This window comes from Zalophus californianus, chromosome X, assembly GCF_009762305.2.
Source record: "Zalophus californianus isolate mZalCal1 chromosome X, mZalCal1.pri.v2, whole genome shotgun sequence".
In the NCBI taxonomy this organism is placed as follows: Eukaryota; Metazoa; Chordata; class Mammalia; order Carnivora; family Otariidae; genus Zalophus; species Zalophus californianus.
In genome coordinates, this window is record NC_045612.1 from 68,331,477 (window position 1) to 68,359,385 (window position 27,909).

At 37.4% G+C, this 27,909-nt stretch overlaps 1 protein-coding gene and 1 pseudogene across 2 annotated transcripts in view; one reads left to right on the plus strand and one right to left on the minus strand.

Annotated features, from left to right (window-relative positions):
• The window catches only part of ABCB7 (ATP binding cassette subfamily B member 7), a 162,139-nt gene extending 143,773 nt beyond the window's left edge, over positions 1-18,366 (plus strand). The window contains exon 15 of one of the 2 annotated variants that reach the window (XR_003522559.2): positions 15,756-15,794. Coding sequence is in view for 1 of the 2 variants with exons in the window: in XM_027607891.1 (XP_027463692.1) it covers positions 15,756-15,971 (216 nt within the window). In the remaining variant the exon portion in view is untranslated. Of the gene's footprint in view, positions 1-15,755 lie in introns of both variants that reach the window. The other variant, XM_027607891.1, reaches the window with a different exon arrangement.
• Positions 18,367-21,546: 3,180 nt separating this feature from the next.
• LOC113930421 lies at positions 21,547-26,445 on the minus strand (annotated as a pseudogene).
• Between the last annotated feature and the right edge of the window lie 1,464 nt (positions 26,446-27,909).

The window sequence follows — 27,909 nt, forward strand, 5'->3', positions numbered from 1 at the left end:
AGGGATTTACTGTAAGAGAGTACTATCTAATTGTTCTGATCAACTCAGAATACCACTATAGTGATTGGTAGATTTAAAAATTGTGATAATTTTCCTTTTCTCCACTCTTTGTAAGGATATATTTTCCCATATCCTAGTACTTGGTTATTTCTAATATTGTTCAGTTTTTCACCTTCCATTTAGCCTTTTCTATGATTATGTTTCCCTTCTAATAAATAAACCTTCAGTTCTTTATCATTTTGAAAGCCTGAATACTGGATGTTGAGAGAGAAAAAGCATTCCCATGTGCTTTCTATATTGAGTTATTGAGAGAGAATTTTTCACACCTCGTATAAAGTGGTGTGTATGTGTATGTATATATATATTTTATATACATACATATAGTTATATAGTCTTACCTGTGTGTACTTTAGCAACCTTAGATCTTTTTGTTGGTTTTTTCATAGTGCTTACATTCATTAGAAAATAAACTAATTGTTTTCAGTATGATTATATACCAGAATGCCTTAAATATGAAATGTTGTAAATATACTTTATTATCCAATTGATGTTCAAAAGAGGGCAGTTGTTGTGATAAGCACTGGGTGTTGTATGTACGTGATGAATCACTGAATTCTACACCAGAAACTAACATTATACTATGTGTTAACTAACTGGAATTTAAATAAAAACTTGGAGGAAAAAAATTAAAAAGACAGAATCTGAAATAAAATCTGCTCTTGGAGCTTTTTTACTAACCTTTCCATTGTATGCAGGCATGCAGATAGTCTTTTCTTATAAAATAGTAAAAGTACTTGAACAAGCTTGTGTGTTCTTGTCTCATGCCATGAGGTTGACAGTATCTACAGTTATATCACAACATTGCCACTTGAAGTTTGGATTATAATTGGAACTAATTTATTAATAATTATAGCACATGTATCTAAAATATCTTTATGTTTATAATTTGATAATTCTGTATTTGCTTGATTATGAAGATCAGAGGCTTTCCTTTTCTAGTGAAACTTATGTGATCTCATGTGTTCTGTCAGCAGTGCCTTGTAGTATTGTTACATCTACATAAGAAATAGAATTCTCAAGGTCCCTCCTTACCCCCACAACCTGGTGATTACTGCTCCCCAGCCTTGGCAAGAGGCTGTAGGTTGACTTCTCAGGAAATGGAGTCAAAGAGGCTCTAGACAGGAAACTATCAAGCACATGAACAAAGTTGGGGAAGATTAACTGGAAATCAAAACACACCAAAAAAGAAGACAATAGAGCCTCTTCTGCCACTGGCTCCAAGAACCTTGCTAACCATTTATTTATTTCTACTATCACCACTCCTTCCTTCATCAGGAGATAATTGAAGAATTCTCTGCAGAAAACACAAGTAGCCCCAGAAAAAAGATATTTGTATTTGGAGACCCCAGCAAAATGACCATGGATCCATATGATCATCCTTCAGTGAAACCCCACAGTTGAAAATCCCATTCCCATGCACGTAGAGTTTCCAGTCAGTTTTCTAATGCTCCATTATTAAGTGTCAGTGCATAATAAAGGAAGACCTCTTAAACAAGCAGAAAAAAAAGGAACTCAGTAGAAAATGTAGACAATGCAAAGAGCATAAGGCAACTTATATAATTAATATCACAGGTCATGGAAAATGAAGCATTTCTAAAATAAGGACAAATGCTGTTAAGAAAAAAGAGTAAAGGGAGTTTTATATGGCATGAGTTCCAGATACATTGTTAAATGAAAGAAAGAACAATTCACAACCTATTGTATGCTGCTGTTTGCAAGGAGGATGGGGAAAAACAGTAATATGTTATATTTACTTATTTTTGTAAAAAAGAAACTTAAGAGTTTGTACCTCTTAATCCACTTCATTTTGCCCATTCTCTCATCCACCTTCCCTCTGGCAACTACCAGTTTATTCTCTAATTAAGAGGTACAGACTTCCACTTACAAAATAAATAAGTCACGGAGATGAAAAGTACAGCGTAAGTAATATTGTCAGTAATATTATAATAATGCCTTACGGTGACAGATGATGACTACATTACCGTGACCAGCACTGAATAATGTATACAATCGTCTAATCACTATGTCATACACCTGAAAGTAATACAACATTGTATGTCAATTATATTTCAATAAAAAATTACAAAAAATTGTATTGTCCTAAATTGAGCTGGAAAGAATTTAATATTTGATGATTCACAGTCTTTCACTGGCTCAGAGGTATGATCATGTATATTAATTATTACAATACTAAGGCAATTCAGAACAGTGTTTAACAGTTTGATTAACATAAAATATACTAAAGCCTTTCATTTTTCTGTATCAATGCCAAATAAAAAGAACTATTAGCAAAAGAGAAAATAACAACAAACTCAGGAAGCATAAACTAGAAACTAAAGAAATTGACTGCTTGTGGAATGGGGATAGAAAGAAGTAGAAGAGATAGGAAAGGGAACATGACTTTCCTGTTTACACTTTTTTATATATGTATTTTTTTACTTTCAAGTTTTTAAATTCCACTTACTGTAGAGTGTGATATTAGTTTCAAGGATAGAATTTAGTGATTCATCACAGCACCCAGTGCTCATCACAAGTGCCCTTCTTAATACCCATCCCCCCACCCACCTCCCCTCCAACATCTCTCAGTTTGTTCTCTATAGTTAAGAGTCTGTTTTATGATTTGTCACTTTCCCCCCCATGTTCATCTGTTTTCTATCTTAAATTCTACATGCAAGTGAAATCATATGGTATTTGTCTTTCTCTGACTGACTTATTTTGCTTAGCATAATACCCTCTACCTCCATCCACACCCTTGCAAATGGCAGGATTTCATTATTTTTGATGGCTAAGTAATATTCCAGTGTGTGTGTGTGTGTGTGTGTGCGCGCGTGTGCGTGTGTGCGTGTGTGTGTGTGTGCACGCGTGCGCATGTGCAATGCCCATGTGCATACCACATCTTCATAATCCATTCATCAGTCAGTGGGCATTTGTACTCTTCTCATAGTTTGGCTGTTGTTGATACTGCTGCTTTAAACATCGGGGTGCATGTACACCTTTGAATCTGTATTTTTGTATCCTTTCAGTAAACACCTACAAGTGGAATTGCTGGAAGGTAGGATAGTTCTCTTTTTAACTTTTTGCAGAACCCTGCTACTGTTTTCCAGAATGGCTGAACCAGTTTGCATTCCCACCAACAGTGTAAGAGGCTTCCTTTTTCTCCACACCCTCGCCAGTGCCTTTTGTTTCTTGTGTTAATTATACCCATCCTGATAGGTGTGAGATGGTATATCACCATCGTTTTGATTTGTATTTCCCTTGTGGTGAGAGATGTTGAGCATCTTTTCATGCACCTGTTAGCCATCTGGACATCTTCTTTGGAAAAATGTCTGTTCACATCTTCTGCCCATTTTTTAACTGGATATTTGTTTCTTGGGTGTTGAATTTGTTAAGTTCTTTATAGATTTTGGATACATACCCCTTTATCAGGGATGTCATTTGCAAATACCTTCTCCCATTTTGGAGGTTGCCTTTTAGTCTTTTTTTTTTTTAAGATTTTATTTATTTATTTTTGAAAGAGAGACAGTGAGAGAAGGATCACAAGCAGGTGGAGTGGGAGAGGGAGAAGCAGGCTTCCCGCCGAGCAGAGAGCCCAATGCGGGGCTCGATCCCAGGACCCTGGGATCATGACCTGAGCCGAAGGCAGATGCTTAACCGACTGAGCCACCCAGGCGCCCCTGCCTTTTAGTCTTGTCATTTGTTTCCTTCACTGTGCAGAAGCTTTTTATCTTGAAAAGTCCCAATAGTTTATTTATTTATTTTTTAACATATAATGTATTATTTGTTTCAGGGGTACAGGTCTGTGATTCATCAGTCTTATATAATACAGTGCTCATTACAACACATACTCTCCCCAATGTCCATCACCCAATTACCCTATCCTGCTAACTTCTCTCCCCCCCAGCAAACTTCAGTTTGTATCCTAAGGTTAAGAGTCTCTTATGGTTTGTCTCCCTCTCTGGTTTCGTCTTGTTTTATTTTTTCTTCTTTTCCCCTATGATCCTCTGTTTTGTTTCTTAAAGTCCACATACCAGTGAGATCATATGATAATTGTCTTTCTCTGATTGACATATTTTGCTTAGCATAATACCCTGTAGTTCCATCCACGTCATTGCAAATGGCACGATTTCAATTTTTGATGGCTGAGAAATACTCCATTGTGTATATATATACCACACCGTCTTTATCCATTCATCTGTCAGTGGACATCTGGGCTCTTTCCATAGTTTGGCTATTGTGGATATTGCAGCTATAAACATTGGGGTGCAGGTGCCCCTTCAAATCACTATGTTTGTGTCCTTTGGATAAATACCTAGTTGTGCAATTCCTAGGTTGTAGGTAGCTCTATTTTCAACTTTCTGAGTAGCCTCCATACTGTGTTCCAGAGTGGCTGTACCAGCTTGCATTCCCACCAACAGTGTAGGAGGGTTCCCCTTTCTCCTCATCCTCGCCAACATCTGTCCTTTCCTGACTTGTTAATTTTAGCCAGTCTGACTAGTGTAAGGTGGTATCTCACTGTGGTTTTGATTTGTATTTTCCTGATGCCAAGTGATGCTGAGCACGTTTTCATGTGTCTGTTGGCCATTTGGATGTCTTCTTTGCCGAAATGTCTGTTCATGTCTTCTGCCCATTTCTTGATTGGAGTATTTGTTCTTTGGGTGTTGAGTTTGATAAATTCTTTATAGATTTTGGATAATAGCCCTTTATTGATATGTCATTTGCAAGTATCTTCTCCCATTCTGTTCGTTGTCTTTTGGTTTTGTCACACTGTTCCCTTTGCTGTGCAAAAATTTTTTATCTTGATGAAGTCCCAATAGTTCATTTTTGCCCTTGTTTCCCTGGCCTTCAGCGATATTTCTAGGAAGAAGTTGCTGCGGCTGAGGTCAAAGAGGTTGCTGTGTGTGTTCTCAAGGATTTTGATGGATTCCTGTCTCACATTTAAGTCTTTGATTCATTTTGAGTCTGTTTTTGTGTGTGGTGTAAGGAAATGGTCCAGTTTCATTCTTCTGCATGTGGCTGTCCAATTTTCCCAACACCGATTTGTTGAAGAGACCGTCTTTTTTCCATTGGACATTCTTTCCTGCTTTGTCGAAGATCAGTTGACCATAGAGTTGAGGTTCCATTTCTGGGCTCTCTATTCTGTTCCATGGATCTATGTGTCTGTTTTTGTGCCAGTACCACACTGTCTTGATGATTACAGCTTGGTAATAGAGCTTGAAGTCCGGAATTGTGATGCCACCAGCTTTGCTATTCTTTTTCAACATTCCTCTGGCTATTCGGGGTCTTTTCTGGTTCTGTACAAATTTTAGGAATATTTCTTCCATTTCTTTGAAAAAAGTAGGTGGCATTTAGAAAGGGATTGCATTAAATGTGTAGATTGTTCTAGGTAGCATAGACATTTTCACAGTATTTGTTCTTCCAATCCATGAGCATGGACCGTTTTTCCATTTCTTTGTGTCTTCCTCAATTTCTTTCATGAGTATTCTATAATTTTCTGAGTACAGATTCTTTGCCTCTTTGGTTAGATTTATTTCTAGGTATCTTACGGTTTGGGGTGCAGTTGTAAACGGGATTGACTCCTTAATTTCTCTTTCATCTGTCTTGGTGTATAGAAATGCAACTGATTTCTGTGCATTGATTTTATATCCTGCCACTTTACTGAATATGCCAACAAATCAGGCAGTCTGGAAGAAATGGATGCATTCTAGAGACATATAAACTACCAAAACTGAACCAGGAAGAAATGGAAAACCTGAACAGACCCGTAACCAGCAAGGAAATTGAAGCAGTAATAAAAAATCTCCCAACAAACAAGAGTCCAAGGCCAGATGGCTTCCCATGGGAATTCTACCAAACATTTAAAGAAGAATTAATACCTATTCTTCTTAAGCTGTTTCAAAAAATCAAAATGTAAGGAAAGCTTTCAAACTCATTCTGTGAGGCCAGCATTACCCTGATCCCAAAACCAGGCAAAGACCCCAGTAAAAAGGAGAAAACAGACCAACGTCCCTGATGAACATGGATGCAAAAATTCTCACCAAAATACCAGCCAATAGGATCCAACATTACATTAAAAGGATTATTCATCAGGATTAAGTGGGATTTATTTCTGGGCTGCAAGGGTTGTTCAACATCCACAAAGCGATCAGTGTGATACACTACATAAATAAAAGAGAAGAACCATATGATCCTCTCAATAGACGTAGAAAAAGTATTTGAGAAACTACAGCATCCTTTGATTAAAACTCTTCACAGTGGGGGTTCCTAGGTGGCTCAGTCGTTAAGCGTCTGCCTTCGGCTCAGGTCATGGTCCCAGGGCCCTGGGATCGAGCCCCGCATCGGGCTCCCTGCTTGGCGGGAGGCCTCCTTCTCCTTCTCCCACTCCCCCTGCTTGTGTTCCCTCTCTCACTGTGTCTCTCTGTGTCAAATAAATAAATATATATATATATATAAAAAAACTCTCCACAGTGAAGGGATAGAGGGAACATACCTCAATATCATAAAAACCATCTATGAAAAATCCACAGTGAATATGATTCTCAGTGGGGAAAAACAGAGCTTTTCCCATAAGGTCAGGAACACGGCAGGAATGTCCACTATCACCACTGCTGTCCAGCACAGTACTAGAAGTCCTGGTCTCAGCAATCAGACAACACAAACAAATAAAGACATCCGAATTGGCAAGGAAGTCAAACACTCACTCTTTGCAGATGACATGACACTTTATGTGGAAAACCCAAAAGACTCCACCCCAAAGTTGCTAGAATTCATACATGAATTCAATAAAGTGGCAGGAAAAGTCCCAATAGTTTATTATTGCTTTTGTTTTCCTTGCCTCTGGAGAAATACCAAGTATGAAGTTGCTGCAGCTGATGTCAGGTTACTGCCTGTTTTCTCCTCTACGAATTTGATGGTTTTCTGTCTCACATTTAGATCTTTCATCCATTTTGAATTTATTTTTGTGTATGATGTAAGAAAGTGGTCCAGTTTCATTCTCTTGCATGTTGCTGTCCAATTTTTCCAACACCATATCTTGAAGAGACTATCTGTCCCTTTGGACATTCTTTCCTGTGTTGTTGAACATGAGTTGACCATATATTTGTGGGTCCATTTCTGGGTTTTCTATTCTCTTCCATTGATCTATGTGTCTGTTTTTGTGCCAATACTATACTGTCCTGATTACTTCAAATAACTTCAAGTCCGGAATTGTGATGCCTCCAACTTTGTTTTTCTTTTTCAAAGTTGCTTTGGCATTTTGGGGTCTTTTGTTTTTCCATACAAATTTTAAGATTATTTGTTCTAGCTCTGTGAAAAATGCTGTTGGTATTTTGATAGGGATTGCATTAAATGTATAGATTGCTTTGGGTAGTATAGACATTTCAACAGTGTTTGTTCTTCCAGTCCATGAACGTAGAATGTTTTTCCCTTTTTTGGTGTCATCTTCAGTTTCTTTCATAGTGTTTTTTAAGTTTTCATAGTACAGATCTTTTACCTCTTTGTTTAGGTTTATTCCTAGGTGTCTTATGGTTTTTGATATAATTGTAAATGTGATTGATTTCTTGATTTTTCTTTCTGCTGTTTTATTATAGGTGTATAGAAATGCAACAGATTTCCGTATGTTGATTCTGTATCCTGCACCTGGACAGAATGCATGTATGAGTTCTAGCAATTTTTTGGTGGAGTCTTTTGTTTTTTTTATATGGAGTATCAGGTCATCTGCAAATAGTGAAAGTTTGACTTCTTTGCTGATTTGGATGCCTTTTATTTCTTTTTGTTGTCTGATTGCTGAGGCTGGTACTTCCAGTACTATGTTAAATAAAAGAGGTGAGAGTGGACATCCTTGTCTTTTTCCTGATTATAAACGAAAAGCAGTCAGTTTTTCTCCACTGAGGATGATATTAGATGTGAGTCTTTCCTATATGGCCTTTATGATGTCAAGGTATGTTCCCTCTGTCCCTCTGTTGTTTACGGTTTTTAATCAAGAATGGATGCTGTGTGTTGTCAAGTGTTTTTTCTGCATCTATTGAGAGGATCATATGGTTCTTACCCTCTTTTTTATTACTGTGGTATATCACATTGAGTGATTTGCAAATATTGAACCATTCCTGTAGCGCAGGAATAAATCCCACTTGATCATGGTGAATGATTCTTTTCCTATACTGTTGTATTCGATTTGCTAGTATTTTGTTCAGAATTTTTGCATCTATGTCCATCAGGGATATTGGCCTATAGTTCTCATTTTTAGTGGAGTCTTTGATTTTGGAATCAGAATTATGTGGGCCTCGTAGGATGAGTGGAAGTTTTCCTTCCATTTCTAATAAGAATAGGTATTAACTTTTCTTTAAAGATTTGCTAGCATTCCCCTGTGAAGCCATCTCGCCATGGTCTTGTTTGTTGGCAGATTTTTTATTACTGATTCAGTTTCTTCACTGGTTCAAGGTTTCTGTTTCTTTTTGTTTCAGTTTTGGTAGTTTATATGATTTTAGCAATTTATCCATTTCTTCCAGGTTACTCAATTTGTTGGCATATAATTTTTCATAATATTATCTTATATTTGTATTTTTGTATTATTGTTTGTAAGTTCTCCTCTATCTTTTGTGATTTTATTTATTTGGGTCCTTTCTCTTTTCTTTTTTATAAATCTAGCCAGGGGGTTACCAATTTCGTTAATTTTTTCAGAGAACCAGGTCCTGGTTTCATTGATCTGTCTGCTGTTTTTTTGATTCCTATATTATGTATTTCTGCTCTAATCTTACTATTTCATGTCTTCTGCTGGCATTAGCCTTCATTTGTTCTTTTTTTTTATTTTTTTAATTTAAATTCAATTAGCCAATGTATTTAGTTTTTGATGTAATGTTCACTGATTCATTAGTTGCATATAACACCCAGTTTTCATCACTGTTGTTCTTTTTCTAGCTCTTTTATATGTAAGGTTAGGTTGCATATTGGATATCTTTCTACTTGAGGTAGGCCTGTATTGCTATATACTCCCTCTTATGACTGTTTTTGCTGCATCCCAGATGTTATGGACTGCCATGTTTTCATTTTCATTTGTTTTGTGTTTTTTCCTAATTTCTTTTATTTTCTGGTTGACCCATTCATTGTTTAGTAGCATGTTATTTACCTTCCAGTGTTTGTGGTTTTTCTCAAATTTTATCTTGTGGTTGATTTCAAGATCATAGCATTGTGGTCAGAAAGTATGCATGGTATGATTTCATTCTTTTTGTACTTGTTGAGGCTTGATTTGTGACCAGTATGTGATATGTTCTGGAGAATCCCATGTGTATTTGAAAAGAATGTGTATTCTGCTGCTTAAGGTGAAATGTTCTGAATCTATCTGTTAAGTCCATCTAGTCCAGTGTGTCTTCAAAGTCATTGTTTCCTTATTGATTTTTCTGCTTAGATGATCTGTCCCTTGATATAAGCATGCCCTACTGTTTTTGTATTATCAATGAGTTCCTTTATGTTTTTTATTAATTGTTTTATGTATTTGAATGCTTCCAAGGTGGGGGAGATCTTACTGGATAGACCCTTTTTTTTTATTATATAATGCCCTCTTCATCTCTTGTTACAGTTTTTGGTTTAAAGTCTAATTTGTCTGTTATAAATATTACTACTCTGGCTTTTCTTGAAGTCCGTTTGCATGGTAAATATTTCTTCATCCCCTCACTTTGAATCTGCAGGTGCCTTTAGATCTAAAATGAGTCTGTTCTAGGCAGCATATAGATGGGTCTTATTTTTTTTTTTATCCAGTCTGACACCATATGTCTTTTGATTGGAGCATTTAGTCCATTTACATTCAGAGTAATTATTGTTAGATATGAATTTAGTGCCATTCTATTACTTGTTTTGTCATTGTTTCTTGAGATTTTCTGTGTTACTCTCTAGTCTTTGTCAGTTTTGGTCTTTCTTTCCCACTCAAAAATTTCCCTTTAATATTTCTTGCAGGGATGGTTTAGTGGTCATGAAATCCTTTAGTTTCTGTTTGTCTGGGGAACTCTGTCTCTCTTTCTATTCTGAATGACAGCCTTGCTGTATAGAATATTCTTACCTGCATATTTTTCCCATTCAGCACATTGAATATATCATGCCTCTCTCTTCCGGCCTGCTAAATTTTTATGAACAGGTCTGCTGCTAATATAGTTTGTCTTCCCTCTTAAGTTAGGTACTCCTTTTGTCTTGCTACTTTTAGGATTTTTTTCTATATCTCTGCTTTTTTGTTAATTTAACTACAGTATGTCTTGATGTTGGCCTGCTTTTGTTGATTTTGTTGGGAGTTCTCTGTGCCTCCTGGACTTGGAAGTCTGTTTCCTTCCCCAGATTATAATTTTTCAGCTCTAATGTCCTCGAATTAACCTTCTGTCCCCTTTTCTCTCTTCTTCAGGGACTCCTGTGATACAAATGTAATTATGTTTCATGGAGTCACTGAGTTCCTTTAGTCTACTTTCGTGTCCCTAGATTTTTCCCCCCTTTTTATCAGCTTCCTTATTTTCCATAATTGTATCTTGTATATCACTTACTCGTTTCTTTTCTTCTTCCTTTCATGTGGTCATTGCATCCAGTCAGTTTTGAATCTGTTATTGCATTTTTCATTTGGCATGATTGATTTTAAGCTCTTGTATCTCTGTGGTAAAGCTCCCTGGTCTCTTCTATGCTTTTCTCAAGCCCAGCTAGTATCCTTAAGATTGTTGCTTTAATTTATGGGTCAGGCATGTTACTTACATGTATTTTGTTTAGATCCCTGGCCATGACCTTGTTCTTTCTTTTGTGATGAATTCCTCAGTCTTGGCTGAGGTATCTATTTTCTTCCCTGTGTTAGGAAAGCCTGTTATGTTTCCTGCTCTTGAGAGTAATGACTTTATGAAGAAGAGGTTATATAATGTCCAGGGCCTGTCGCTTCAGGAAGTGTCTCTGCTGTCTGCTGTGTGCAGTCTGTGCTGTGTTATGGCTGCTCTATCCCTCAGATCAGTACTCTGCAGAGTTTCTCCTTGCCTGCAGTGAGTAGTGTCTGGACCTTGGCCAGAGTGTGGCGAGTTTTAACTAGTTGTGCTCTTGTCTGCTTGTTTAAAAAGACCTGGTGCCATTTCCACTAGAGCTGAAGATTTGCAGAAGTCTGTGGTCAGTAGATATGGTGCCTGTGGGGGTTTGTGCTGGTTTTCTGGGGGAGGAGCCCGCTGTGCTGGTTCTCAGGCACGCTTGCCTGAGAGAAGCAATACCAGTAGAGAGCAGAAGGGCAGGGTTGGTGTAAGCAATTAAGCAGCCTGTGTTGTCACTCTTCCATTTACTGAAGGTATTAGTTTATGCTGAAGGCCAGTGGAGGGAAGTGGCACCAGCCAGTTCCTGTGTCCCCTGAGAGGGCAGTTCGTCAGGGAAGCACTCCCAGAGGAGCAAATAAAGTCCCTTCATGCACACTAAGTGTGTTTTAGATTATTGTTTTTTCACTGTCTGTGTCTGGATTTCTTGCCTGCCTGTTTTGCAGTGCATTGTGAACTTTGGGCTCTTCCCCAGCCAAGCTGGCTGAGTTTCAAAATTCTAATCTTTAGGGACCTGATATGCTGGGGACCTGTGCTGTCTGGGGGTGCTGCAGGTTTGACCCAGAAGGGCAGTCTCACCAGACCTCAGGAGTGTGGAATTTGGAGCAGAGCTCACTAAGCAGCCAGTGTCTAGTTTCGCTGTCCTCAGCAGATGTATTTGCACCTATTCTTAGGGGTGGGGGATGGAAATGTTGCCCACTGGCTCCTTTGTCCCCAGAGGGGCAATGACACCTTTCTCAGATGTGCTCCAGTGTGTCTCAGGAGATCCTCAGATCATGCCATCTGACCCCAGTTTACCTTCCTGCCTTCTCTACAGGATAACTGCAGCACCCTCAGGGTTCTATATCAGCCATGCCAGGAACTTCAGTCTTTGAGCCCTGCTAGTTGAAGAAAACTCATGAAAATCATCCTGTCAGTTTCTCAGTTAATGGGTTTGGGAAGTGTTTTCATTGTGTGATCCCCTCTGTGCTTCTCTCTCTCTCTCTTTCTCTCTCTCGCCTCCCTCTGCAACCTGGGTGCCTTCCCCTCTGCAGCACCCATGATCCATTTCTTCCCCAAACCAGGTCTCTGTATCTCCTATCTACCACGATGTGGCCTCCTCTCTCCCTCTAGTTGTGCAGTTTGTTCTGTCAGTCCTCAGATCAATTTCTTGGGTATTCAGAATGAGTTGATATTTATCTAGCTGTGTTTGAGGGATGCAGCAAGCCTACAGTCCTCATACTCTACCATCTTAGCTACTTTATTATTTTTACTTTTGAACCATGGTAATTTTTTATATATTTAAAATTTTGAAAGTCAGCAAGGATGGGGAAAAGCAAAAAGTGATTACAAACAGAAAGAAGTGAAACTAACTGCAGAACAAATTGATAACAAAACATGCAGAAGAAAAACAATCCAAGTAACTGTTGAACACATTACTCTGGTTATTTACCCTTAGTGGAATATAAGGACAAAAATAAATCAAAATTTGAACCTAATTTTGTTGTTAGTAGTAGTATGGAAGTAGCCTATTTGAAATTGTTTTCTATATATTTTAAAAGTGAGCATATGAGTAAATATATCCATGTTGTAAAACAGTGGTCAAGATAAAAATAATGGAATGCAAGAAGAAGAGGAGCAACCTTGTGATGTTATATTGGAACAGAATTATCAGTATGAATTCAAGATGATAAAGTTCCTAACTTTTCAGTGAAAAGGCCTAGAAGCAGTGAAATTCCAGTAGTAATAAGTATAACTAGCACATAGATCTTGAGCACTAAATACTCTTCCTCACTAAAAGGAACCAAAATTCTTTGAATAAATGACTGATTCAGTATCTGGAGTGAGAAAACTAATGAATACCTATCACAAGGACACAAGAACCATTTTTTTGTGGGCTCCCACTGGCCCAATGTGGGATAAATCGAACACTAAAAAAAAAAAAAAAAATGATACTCATGAATTACGATATGTTCAATAAAAAACTAACCTATAGGGGCGCCTGGGTGACTCAGTCATTGTCTGCCTTTGGCTCAGGTCATGATCCCAGGGTCCTGGGATCGAGCCCCACATGAGGCTCCCTGCTCCATGGGAAGCCTGCTTCTCCCTCTCCCACTCCCCCTGCTTGTGTTCCCTCTCTCGCTGTGTCTCTCTCTGTCAAATAAATAAATAAAATCTTTAAAAAAAAAAACAACCTATAATTTCACAACAATACAAAAGTATGGGGAAAGGGAAAGCTCTTCTTTAAGAAGAATGCCAACTAACACTTGTAGAAGGAATGATGAATTTAGAAAAAAGTCATATTTTGCAACTACCATTGTAATAATGACTGCAGGTAAGGATCATCACTGGTTGCTAAAACCAAATGGTGAAAAAATTATTGGGGAATGGAATATTTACACAGTTTGAAAATGTAACCCATAGATTACTTATTAATTTCAAAGAGAAAAATTACCTTTAAAGTAGAGAAATGTAATTCCCTTAACCAAATGATCAAACTTAATATTATTAATTGTGGAGTAAATTGACATTGTGTACCTCCTGATCTGATGCAGTAGGGCACATCATCACCTATATTGTATTTCTACCAAAAATGTTTAGCCTGAATCTAATAATCAGGAACAACTAAACAAAAACAACTTAAATGGCGTTCTTTAAAAAATGCACCTGGATATTTTAGAAATGTCAGTGTAACACATACCTAACACAGACTCGAAAACTTATAAATTCAATGTATTGATCCCGATTGGATTCTGGGTGGAAGAATATGTATATAAAGGATCTATTATTGGGACAGTAGGTGAAATCTGACTATGGATTATATGTTAGATAAATTTCTTGGGTGTGATAATATTTGTATTCTAGTCAGTATGAAAATATTCTTGTTTTTAGGAGATACATGCTAATGAATAATGTAGAAGTGAAATGTAACGATGTCTATAACTCATTCTCAAATGAATTAGCAAAAAAATAGTATAAATTTAGAGAGAGGATGAAGTGAGAAAAGCAAATGTGGTAGTTGCCAAACTGGGAAAAACAGTTTCCAGATTGAAAGGGCCCACCAAGTACCCAGCACAGTGAATGGAAAGAAAAACACACACCAGAACACATTATCATAAAATTTCAGAGTTGAGGATAAATAAAACAACCTTAAAAGTTGTGAGAGGAATGTCTCAAAGGGGAGGTAGTCATGGGGGATTGAACTAATAGATTACCTAATATAATTGATTATGAGAAAAATAGTATTCAGATGGGCTTTATAATTCTGGAAGAAAGTTTAGAGAGAATTACCAATAGTGACATAGAAAACTTAGAAAATGAAAAAACAAGGCAATTACTAAGAAAGAAAAATTCTACGAGAAAAAATATATAAAATTCTAGTATCTACTTGACTCAACCAGTAATACTTTACATGGTCATAATAAGGTAAACACTGAATATTAACTGAAAGAACACTTGTGCTATAACCAATGTTACTAGAAGAGTGTAAAAATGAAACAATGGTAATGTGGGATAGTATAGGAGTGCTGAATTTCATAATACATGTATATATGCATATATGTATGTGTAAATACCAAAGAAATAGCTATGAATTTGGGGATAGGAAGGTGATAGGCATGAAGGAGGAGACAAAAGACCTTTTTGTTATAAGCTTTTTAATCTTACTTAACTTTTTAGGATATATACATTTGTACTTTAATACAAATAAAAATAATTTAAAATATATTTTACACATTTTTACTACAGGGTAATTATTTGATTTATTTCATTGGTATTTCCACAAAAATAATTCCATTTTTTCTAGTAGCTTTTGATGAAGGTTTCACTGAGGATTTTGTTTGTTTTTGACAGTGGTAAATAGAAAAATATAAAACACGTAACCCATGGGGAGTTTCGTGCCAATGAAGTGGTCTACACATACCAAGGTTGAGAACTATGTTCTTCACAATCCGGAGGAACTTAAATAGCTGAGCAAAATAGTTCTTTTTTAAACTGCCTAGCTAGCAATGAAAGAGGAGTCTTAACCACTCAGATGTGGGAACAAATTTTAGTTGTTTTGCTTACAGGTATATTTGTAAAGTTCCTATAACTGGGAGTACAAGTAAAAGTGACAAAACTCCTTTTGTCTCCCACCATGTTTAACAGTAGCTGTCAAGAGACAAATTAATTGTAGATAAGAGTTTGGAATCTATACCAAATCTGCAATGTTAAGTTTAATATCCATTGTTAACAAAAATAGCTACTGGAAGAAGTAAGCTTTTCATGGAGAAATCTTTTATTTTAGTATACATAACAATTTCAGGGTATTATTTTTATGTCCCTGTAATAAATAACAGTGCTTTTGATTAAGTATTTACCAATTACAGTTACCTTTAAAAAATTTTCACCTTCCTTTTCTGCCGTTCAGAATTAAAAATTAAACATTAAAATTTTATTTCTTTTAAGTGAAATGGCTTACAGTATATGGAATTTCATAGCTTTTTGTTTGTTCACTGGACTAATAGCTTAACAGTGAAGAAAGCATTTCTACCTCAATTTTTCCTACTTATGCTATGGATGAGGAATTGGGAGAGGTATTTCAATGAATGTAAATCCTTCAAAATCCTTAGTTAGAAATTATTATGTATTTTCAGTTATTCTAGTATTATGACCTTTTTCTATGTTTCTCTTGCTTTTGCTTTTTAGGGTAAGATAGCTGAACGTGGTACCCACCATGGTTTGCTCGCAAACCCTGGCAGTATCTATTCAGAAATGTGGCATACACAGAGTAGCCGTGTGGAGAACCATAATAACCCCACATGGGATGCAAAGAAAGAAAATGTGTCCAAAGAGGAGGAAAGGAAGAAACTACAAGAAGAAATTGTCAACAGCGTGAAAGGCTGTGGAAACTGTTCCTGCTAAGTTGCACGAGACATTTTTTTTTGACACATTTGCACTGAAGCAGAATTGTTTTATTAAAAAAGAAATCATACATTCCCATTTTCTATAATCCTTTTTTTAGGTAAGATTTATTTGAAAAGGAATTTGAGTTTTACATCTTTCACAATATTTAATGTGATGTCTATATTTAGCCACAAATTATTTTCTTGTTACTGCCTTATTTGTGCCCAAAGCATCGTTTTTGTTACTATTTCACTTTGCCCCATTTCCATTTTGGGGGCCTGATAGCCATTTGATATCTATAACCAGCTGAATTACATTGGATTCCAAATTTTAATAGTTTTTTAAATCTCCTTTATGCTGACAGTTTAGATGGAAAGTATCCATTTTTTTTTTTTAAAGAGGACAGTGTAGGTTCATTGTTTCTCCTCCCTCCCCACTGACATACTTCAATGATAGATACCTATACTTTCATTTTTTAAAGTCTTTGCCACTGTATATCTTTTGGAGGAAAAACCTTAATTCTCACGTATGTATGTAGAATGTTCTTCATCATTAACCAGCATCTCTAGTGATGGGAATTTTATTTTTTCATCAAAATGAGTTATTGCTCTTGTTTGGGACCGAAATTTATGCCTTTCTCTTTAAACACTTAAAACCCTGATGTAATTTGACAGTTGTCATACTGGGAATGATCTAAAAAGCTTAGGAAGTTAATTGCCCTTCTATTTCCATCTTAACTCTAGTGCTTTTGGTGTCTGAAGTTATATAAAGAAACAACTAAATGGAATGTATGCATGCACATATATGTGTGTGTGCACATGCTCAAACTTGCATATAAAGCAGCAACCACTTAAAAATTATTAATGACCTTGAGGTAAATAGGAGAAGATTATGTATATGTACTCTAGATGATTGGGACTTTAATCAGTGACACATCAGAATTTATTACAAGGTCGTCCCTTTTTCAGTAATTTAATGAGTTCCTTTAAATGTGTCATAACAAGGAAGAGCCCAAACAAAATGATCAAGTTTTACCTGTTAATAAAATGTTGGTATATGTTCACTTAGAAGCTCCTCTCTTTTCCAATTTGGACAGCTGCTTTTCTTTTTGAAGAAGCTGTTTTCTTTTCATACGATTAGAGGTGGTCTCTAGGCCACTGGATCATGTGGTCATTAACCAGTATTTTCAGCTAATAAAAACTTGAATAACCTAAAAAACACAGTTATTGTAAGGGCCATTAAGTAAGTCTTAAATATTTTCATCATATTAAGATGGTCCTATACAGTGAAATAATAGACAAAAGATTAACTGAGAAGAAAATGTCAAAAAGCGTTTATTATAACAATAATTTTACATTACAGTATTACATATTCACATAAAAAAGTATAAATTTTTAAATAAATGAAACTTTTTTAATGGATTGGGATGAATAAGCTACAGTTTTAGAATATGGGCTCTGAAAATGGAGCAAGATGATAGGGTTTTATTTCTTATATCCCTGTATTTTAAAAATTGCATATTTCCTTCCTAAGCAAATCCCAGTTTACAATAATTAAATTGAAACAAGAGTAATTTGAGATCAGAAAAACTGATGCCTTCCTGAAGGTTTTTAACATAGAAATATCTTGGTGGACAGATAGGTTCATTTGGAAATTTTTTCGACAGTTCAAGTCTGAGGGTCAGCTGTGAGAATCAGAGACCTACGCATTTGGACAAATTCAAAGTATGCATTTATTTTTCCTTTACAGGGATGTGCACCTTTTACATACCTTTAAGATAAATATTTTGCCTTTTCCCTTAGATGTTGACAAAGATCAGTTTGTACAAATGGCTATTTTAAAAAGTTTTAAAGGGCACCTCCGTGGCTCAGTCTGTTAAGCATTCAACTCTTGATTTCAGGTCTTGATCTCAGGGTCGTGAAATCAAGCCCTGCATTGGGCTCTGAGCTGGGCATGAAACCTGCTTAAGATACTCTCTCTCCCTCTGCCCCCCCCCAAAATAAATAAATAATAAATTAATTTTGCTTAAGGGTAAGATATTTAAAGATTATATGAATTCTTGTTTCCGGATCACTTTGTCTGTGTTGTCGTCTTGCTGTCATCCTTCCTAACTACTGGGTGTGTCGGTGAGTAGCATCTTTTGCCAGCGTATATTCATAATTCATATATACCTTCTATCTTTATCATAGGATATTCTGTTGTAGATTAGTAGTTGAAAGCTTTTAAATATATTTGCATTGGCAGCTTTCTTAAATTATAGGAAGTCCCTTTCCCCCCTATATAGATTTTGAATGTAAACTATAGTAAATGACAATATTAAGTCAAATAAGCTGGTTAAAACTGATTGGTTAAGACAAAATGACTCGAAAGGGAGGCTCTTTACCAGTTTTATTGTTAGAGCAATTTGTGCAGATAATCACTACTAAATAAACAATATGTCTTTGTGACTAGAAATGGGTGGCCCATTGAAGCAACTCTTTTCTGTAATGCATAGGGAGAACTGATATTTTGTCATTCACACATTCAGAGTAAGTATGGTTAATTAATAGACACTCTGGGGGTATGGCCTTAGAGCCTTATGCAGAAGGTGAAAACTTGGAATTCTCTCAGAGAGAAAGTAATTGTTTGCAGAGTTCATAATGTGGGTAAAATGGTAGTAAATTATAGTGCTTTCACTTAGCATTAAGCTGTCATATTCTTGATGACCAACCAGTGAAAGGCAACTTTCCGTTGCCCCAAGTTTTTCAGTTCTAATGGTTAGGAAGGAAACCTTTGGGGTGGAGAAATTTCTTGACTACACAGCTACAGAACAATGTTTTTCACTGATTACTTTCTATTCCATTTCTACTTCATAAAATTGTAGGATTTTTAGAGTTGGAAGGAATATAGAGGCCTTTAATTTCCTCATTCGGAAACTGAATTTCAGGAGGAATCACTGGTCTTGCTAGAGACCAAGTTGGAATGAAAACCCTGGTTCTTGACACCTACTCCATTTCTCTTTTGGCTGGACATTTCTACTCAGAAGCTAAGTTTAAAAATATATTGAAGGCTGAGACTTCCAGAATGTTGAATTGAAGAGCTCAGTAGACCTTCTCTCCAGTAAAACAACTTAACTGTTTGAAATTATTTTTTAACAATAATTTAAAATCTCTAGAAATTGTCCAAAGAGCATATATCAATTGGAAAAACATTGATTCAAGAAAACCTATTACTTATCAGTAAGAATAGGAAGATTCTGGCATTTGAATTACCTGCATATCCTCTACCATACCAGGTCTGTGTTACAGAAGCTCAACCTTGGGTACTGTATTTAGGCAGGTTTGGTGAAGATGTTGGGAGGAGGTAGGGCTCCTCCCCTAGCTCCCACTCCAGAGTTGTGGTTTCACCCTGGCAGGGGTAGCTGCCTGCATTTCTTACCCCCAACTCTGTTGCAGAAGTTTATTCCACACAGGCACAGCCAAGAGGACTGGTGATACCTTCCACCACCCAGCCTCCATTCTTTGAGTGAGGCACTATTATGTGTGCAGTCTGAGAATAGTGAGGCCCTGATTTTTTCCACCCCAGCTTACTCAAAGTTTGGATGTTTCACTCAAGGAGAGGAAAACTGAGAATACCAAGGACTGACACCATGCCCCAGTGCCCACTCAGAGTGGTGTTTTCACTCTGGGCCCTTTTAGCCCCCAGCTTCAGTTCAGTGGTGCACAGGTTCTTTCTAAGTGGGAAGGTATGCAGTGAGGACAAAGAATTCCACCACTCTGCCTGGGGGACTGACTTCATTTGAAAGAGCATGGAGAACTCTGTCCCTAAGGACATTGTCAAAAACAATGGAGATCTTGATGGAGAGCAATTAGGAGGAGCTGGTGCAAGCAAAGCAGCAGAGCAGCCAGAATTTTAATAAAGAGAAACCAAGAGGGAACCAAAAAGAGCCCTCCTGGGAGCACAGTCAACTCAGGATTGAAAAGACTGTGTGCATGTGCTAGGCTGCACCTACTCAGGACAATTAGAGCAGAACATGGGGCAGACTTAAAAGCATTTCCCAGTACATGCAGACCCATCAACACAGAGCAAAAGCTTTGCTGGCTCAAGGAACTTGACCAAACACTGAACAATAAATTGTTCTGATCTAGAGGTGACTGTTAGGAACACAGGCTTAAAAATAAAATCACACTCCTCCTTGGCAATCTGGCAGACTATGTATATGTCTAAAACTGCCCTCCCAGAAAAGAGAAGGAAACTCCCATTTACTAGTCCTGGCTGAACATGGGTCAAAAGAAAACTCCCTGACATAGCAGCCTCCAAGCACATACACATCCAATGGTAAAGGGTAAAAATCTTGCCAATAAGTGCATTATGCCCACCCAGAGATAACCCTTAGGTGGCTAGACTAAAAGAGATAACATCAGGCTGCACACTGCAGGGGAAATAACCAAGCAAATACTAATCCCTTATAGGAGGATCATTATCCAGAGTTGCTATAAGATACTATAATAAAATGTCCACTTTATAACAAAAGATTATAAGAAATGCAATGAAACAGGAAAGTGTCATGTATACACAGGAAAAACAGGCAGTAAATACTTCTTTAAGGGGCCCAGATGGTAGCTATAGCATATAAAGATTTATAAATAAAGAAATAGAAATTAAAGAACCAAATGGAAATTCTGGAGTTGAGAAGTATTTACTAGAGGAACTCAATAGTATATTTGAGCTGGCCAAAGAAAGAATCCACAAACTTGAAGATAGATCAATAGAGATTATGCAATCCGAAGAACAGAGATAAAAATGAAAAATTCTTGAAGAGAAATGTGGGACATCATTAAAAATACCAACATACCTCAAAATGTAAGTAGCAGAGGAGAGGAAAGGAGCAGAAAAAAAATATTCAAAGAGATGAATGGAAACATCTAAATTATCAAAAAATACTAAACATCAAAACTCAACAAACACCAATTAGGAAAAACACAGATGTTCAAAGCTAAAGATAAGGCAAAAATTGTAAAAGCAGTAAGAGATAAATGACATAAGGGAAAACACAGGGAAACCCCAATATGATTAACAGGTGAGGTTTCTCATAAACAGTGAAAGCCAGAAGACAGAGGGATTGCATATTCAAATTGCTGAAATTAAAAATCAAGGGATGCCTGGGTGGCTCAGTTGGTTAGGTGACTGCCTTTGGCTCAGGTCATGATCCCAGGGTGTTGGGATTGGGTTCCATATGGGGTTCCCTGCTCCCCCTGCTTGTGCTCTCTCTCTCTCTGACAAATAACCATTAAAAATTTTTTTGAAAATATTAATCAGTATTATATACAAAACTATCATTCAAAAATGAAGGTGAAATAAAGATGTTACCATATAAGTAAAAAGAAAAGGCATTGCTAGTAAATCTGTATTACAAGAAATACAAAGGAAATTATTCAGGCAAAAAGCAGGTGACACCAGACAGTAATTCACACACACAGCACCAATAAAGGCACTCATGTAGATACTTAGTAAAAGTATAATTGCATGTTTCTTCTTCCTTTTAGGAAAATTTTTTTCCACTGGAAAATAATGTTTATTGAGATCCCACCAGTTGCACAATCTGCTTCTGACATTAAGCAGCTTCTTCTTGCAGTTCACTTTTCATAAGTGGTCCCATGAATGCTTTCTTATCCTCCACAGTCTGGAATCAACCATGGCCAAACTTGGAGGTGGTGTCAATGAACTTAAGGTCAATCTTCAGGGCATGCTATTTGATCTGCACCAGCAACAACTTATGGAGAGTAAGCACTTGCTTCTTGGTTCTCATCACACAGCCTTCCTGCATGACAAAGTCATTGGTCACTTCATCATAGTGGACAAAGCCAACTCAGAGGGTTGATGCTCTTGTCAGATCATAATCAGAAGAAGCATTGTTCGTGATCAGTTTGCCATGCTTGATGAGATAGTCATGGCCAATCTTGTAGATCTTGTTGATCTCAATGCAGTGATGGTAGCCTTTCTGCCCAGCCCATGCCATGAAGGCCACTTGGGCAGGATGCCATGCCCCAGTACAGCCCACCTTGCACAGTCCCTGGTGGGTCTTGCAGGGTAGATTCTTGGTGTGCCAGTGGCTGGTGACCTCTTGTTACCTTTGCCCTTGGTGACACTAATGACATCTATCATCTCATCCTACCCAAACACTTGGTTCACAAGCACCTGCTGTTCCAGGCTCTCACAGGCCTAGTTCAGCTTCTCAGCCACTGTGCCTCTATTCACCTGGATCTCCATGAGGTGGGTTTTCTTCTTGCATAGAGGAAGCAGCAGCATCTGGGTGTGGGTGATGACACGGATGATTTGGCAGTACTTCTTCATGCTGTTGAACTCCTCTAGCTGCTGCTTGCCATCATCATCCTGCCACTTGCAGTATTTGGTTGAAGGCTTTCTTAGACTTATGCCAGTTCTTATAGAAGTGTCTTTTGCACTCATCATGGATGTGCTCAGCAGAGATGGTCTTAAAAGTACAGAGACCTTGAGCGGTTTCTTCATAGCCCATGATGCCCACAACCACCATGAATGGTGCCTCCACAATGGTCACATCCTCCACAATTTCCTTCTTTTTCACCTTGGGTCCAGTCTGTTGACCTCTCACACAATGTGAGTCATGCCAGCCTTGTAGTCGAGGAAAGTTGTGAGGTGGATAGGCTTGGAAGAGTCATCCTTGGGGAAGCTCTTCACCTTACATGGTGCCAGCCACTGTGTTTCTGGGGCAAGAAGCCCAGGGACCCATGCCTGGGAACAGAGAATTTCCTATGAGACGTTCTGTCACCGAATGCTGCCAGTAGAGCAAGAAAATTTTTAAAACTTCACTTAAGTTGACTTAGAAAACAACCACATGAAGCAATGTGTATTCTTTTGTTGGGAGTAGAAACAAAGCTGTCTTGGAGTAATGAAAGTAACTCTTGGAAATGAAACCAGATGATATCCAGAATCCACAAGAACAAATGAAGAGAGCCAGAAATGGTAAATGGTATATACAACGATTAATATAACAAACTCTATGAATATACACCTCCTTTCTCTTACATGTTTTGAAAGAGATAAGATCATACAAACTAATAGTTTTAATTATGTATTATTGAGTTTGAGATACACACACACATATATATAAATGTAACATATATAAATGTAATAGATATAACAATAGTACAAAAAGGTGTTATGGAAAGGGGCTATATAGGAGTAAAGGTTATATACTTCATTGGAACACATTTCAGTGGAAATACGAAGTAAATTCTGAGAAGATAGGATGTATATTGTAAGCCCTCGAAGAACCACTAAGAAAGAACTGTAAGAAATATACTTAAAATATTAAAGGGATCAAAATGTTACACTGGAACATATCCACTTAATACAAGAAGAAGGCAATAAAGTAGGAATAGAAAAAAATTAAAGTGGAAGATGTAACAATATTAAATATGAATTAAGTCAAAAGACAGAGATTGTCAGATTGAATTAAAAAAATCAAGATCCCCCAACTTGATCCAACAGGTATCCTGTCTATAGAAGCACTTCATATTCGAAGATACAAATAGGTTGAAAATAAAGGATGGGAAGGGTGCCTGGGTGGCTCAGTAGGTTAGCGTCTAACTCTTGGTTTTGGCTCAGGCCATGATCTCATGGGTTGTGAGATTGAGCCCCATATCGGGCTCCATGTTCAGTGAGGAGTCTGCTTGAATATTCTCTCCCTCTGCCCCTCCCCCCACTCTCTTTCTCAAATAAATAAATCTTATTTAAAGGATGGGATATATATATCCCATCCTTTATATATATATCCCACTGCAAAAATGAACTGTAAAAGAGTTGAAGTGCCTATACTAACATCAGACAAAATAAACTTTAAAACAAATGCTACTAGAGATAAAAATGGATATTTCATAATGATTAGAAATTCTATCAGGAAGATATGACAATTTTAAACATATGCACCTAAGAACCTATCCAAATACATGAAACAAAACTGACAGAATTGAAGGGAGAAATAGACAATTCAACAATAATAGTGGAAAATTTCAAAGCCTCTTTCAATAATGGCTAGAACAACTAGGCAGAAGATCAAGGAACTAAAGACTTAAACAGAATACACATTCTGCCCAAGAGCACATAGAACATTTCTTCAGGATAGATCAAATGCTAGGCCAACAAACAAGTGTCAATAAATTTTAAAAGATTGAAATCATACAAAACATGTTCTATGGCCACAATAAAAATACTAGAAATAAGTAATAGAGGAGGAAAACATGGGGACCTCAGAAGGAAATTAACTCACATTAAATATGGGTCAAAGAAGAAATCACAAGGGGAAACTAGAAAATATTTGGAGGTGAATGAAATGGAAAAGCAGAAATGTATGGGATGCAGCTAAAACTGTCATTCAAGGGAATTTTATAGCTGTAAATGCCTATATTTCAAGAGAAGGAATATCTCAAATCAGTAACCTAAACTGCCTTAGGAAACTAGAAAAAGAAGAGCAAACTGAACCAAAAGCTAGCAGAAAGAAAATTTAGAGCATAAGTCAGTGAAATAAAGAATACAAAATCAGTAGAAAAAATTAACAAAGCCTCAAGTTTGTTCTTTGGAAAGATTAACAAAATTAAATTTTTTAAACTAAACCGACCAGTAACAAAATAGTGAACACTCAAATTATTAAAAAAAAAATGATATCACTGCCAATTTTACAGGCAAAAAATGTAAAACTATTAACAGGGAGGGGAGAAAAGATGGTGGCAGAATAGGGGACCTCATTTCAATTGGTCCCTTGAATTTAGCTACATAACTGTCAAATCATTCTGAACACCCATCAATTCAACCTGAGATGTAACAAAAGAATATCTGGAACTCCACAAGTAGAAAGCGACCACTTTTTGCAAGGTAGGACATGAGGAGAAATGGTTCTGAGGGGATATATCGGAAGATAAATGGTGGGGGGAGGAGCAAGTGCACCATGATAGGGTGACTGCTCTCCATGCCAGGACCCTACAAAGTGCAGAAGTGCAGGACCATCCTTCTTCCCCCGGGGAGTATAAGTGTGGGTACACACCACAGGAGTCTGCAGAGTTTGGTACACACAAAAGTGAAGACCGTTTATCCCTGAGGGTTTACTGAAGAGAGGGGACTGCAATCTTCCCACTTTGGGCCTAGAGATCGGGCATGGCCATTTTTATTTTGATTCTCTAAAGAGGCGCAGAAAGCCTTCGGGGAACAGAAGCCACACAGAGCAACTAAAAACAGCTTACACTGAGCCCAGCCCCCTGGCAAGGAGCTGTGCAACTCTGCCCAGGCAAAGATACCTGAGAATCAGTGCATCAGGCCCCTCCCCCAGAATACCAACTAGAAAAACACATGAACAACAAGTTTACGGACCACACAGGACTGTAAAACTCCAGCGCTAGGGAAAAATAGTATATAGAATTCGAGGTTTTTTTTTTTTTTCTCATGATTCCTTTATCCTTCAGTTTAAATTTTTCCATTTCTTTTTTTCTTTTTTCCCTTTTCAACTACGTTCTTATTTTATCAACTCTTTGTTTTTAAGTCTTTTTTTAACTTTCATTTCTTACATTTACATTTTATAGATATATTCTTCACTTTTGGCTTCCTTTCACTGTACTCAATTTTCTTTTTGTATATATATGTATATGTATACATATGCATATATATACTAATATATATATATGTTTTGCTTTCTTTACAATTTTGGGATTTAGTGTCTTCTAACACACAGACCAAAATACATTTTTTTTTTACAGTAACATACCTTGGAGGCATTTTGTATATTTGAAATTTAATTTGCATTTTTAGACAATGGAGTAACTCTTTTGCAGGCTGCACTAAAACAAACACACCATTGAAGAAAACAGACTATGAATGTCAGCATTCATTTGATGTTTCTGGGCCTGGGCTCTTTCTTTAACTTAGGTTCTGAGCATCCACAATCTCTTCTGTTTGCCCGTCTGCTTCTACCTCTATTTTGTTCTGAATCTCTTTTGCATCTTCACTAAGGCAAGTTCTTATGCTCTTCTAAGACCCTCTGGACTGCGGTGGGAACACCAGCTTTACTAACATTAGTGGCAGCAGCAGGAACAATGGCTGGTGTGGGAGGAGGAGCTGGAGGAGTTGGAGGAGATGGAGAAAAGGAAGGAACTGTGGAAGGGGTAATGGGAGCTGGGACACACTCCACTTTCATTTCTTCTGGGGCATTTTCCAGAATCTCCAATTCAAGAGTCAATGGCAACACCTCCTGTTTTACTATTTCCACAATGCTCTCTGTGGCTGGTATTGTTTCACTAACTCCATTCATTTCATTAATTAGATTAGTACTAGAAATCAGTGGACTATCAGGTGCTACACAACAAGATTTCTTGCATATATCATCATCAATTACATTTGTTGGTGATGGATCTGATGTCTGCGCAAGATACAGGGCTGGGTACAGGAATTGTGTCTTCTTTTGAGGAAGAGAGTTCACACCTGTCATCTACAGCAGTGGCGAATATTTGCTGGCTACTAAGCAGCAGAAGTGGGGGAAGCAATTGTATTTCGAGCAAGTGGAGAAACTGGTAGGTGATGGAGGCAGAGGAAGCTCTGGCATGGATTCTACTGCAGTCATCTGTTTTGTCCACCCTGTGAGATTATATTCTCTCCCCCCCACCTTTTTTTCCCTTTTCCTTTTTCTTTTCTGGTTTCTGACCTCTTCAGATTTGTCTGGTGGATATTTCATTTAGGCCGTGGTTGATATTTTTGATAGTGCTCACTTGTTCATCCATTCTTATCTGGGCAAAATGACTAGAAGGAGGAATTCACAACAAAAGAAAGAACCAAAGGTAATACTCCACCACAGATCTAATCAATATGAATATAAGTAAAATGTCAGAACTGGAATTCAAGTTAACAATTATCAAGTTACTAGCTGGGCTTGAAAGAAGCATAAAAAACACTAGAGAATCTCTTAGTTTAGAAATGAGATCTAATTAGGCCAAAATTAAAAATGCACTAACTGAAATGCAGTCTAAATTGGATGCTCTAACAGCTAGGGTAAATGAGACAGACGAGTCAGTGACATAGGAGACAAGTTGAAGGAAAGTAAGGAAGCTGAAGAAAGGGAGAAAAATAACTAGTGGACCATGAGGGGAGGCTTCAAGAAATCAGTGATGCCATAAAACTAAACAATATCAGAATTGTTGGGATGCCCAAAGGAGAAGAAAGAGACAGAGGGCCAGAAGGCATATTTAAGCAAACCATAGCTGAGAACTTCCATAATCTGGGGAAGGAAACAGGCGTTCATGTCCAAGAGACAGAGCGGACCCCTCCCAAAATCAATAAAAAATAGATCAACACTCAAACATATAATAGTGAAACTTGCAAATTTCAGAGATAAAGAGAAAATCCTGAAAGCAGCTAGTGACAAGAGGTTCCCAACCTACAGGAATAGGAACATCAGCCTGGCATCACACCTATCCACAGAAACCTGGCAGGGCCAGAAAAGGCTGGCATGATATACTCAGGGTACTAAATGAGAAAAACATGCAGCCAAGAATACTTTATCCAGCAAAGCTGTCATTCAGAATGGAAGGAGAGATAAAGAGCTTCCAGGACAGACAGAAATGAAAGAATATGTGAACACCAAGACAGCCCTGCAAGAAATATTAAAGGGGATCCTGTAAATGAAGAGAGAGACCAAGAGTAACATAAACCAGAAAGAAACAGAGACAATCTACAGGAACAAGGACTTTACAGGTAATACAATGGCACTAAATTCATATCTTTTGTTACTCTGAATGTAAATGGGCTACATGCACAAATAAAAAGACACAGAGTATCAGATTGGATAAAAAACAAGACCCATCCACATGCTGTCTACAAGAGACTCATTTTAGACCTAAAGACACCTCCAGACTGAAGTGAGGGGGTGGGGAACCATTTATCGTGCTATTGTACTTCA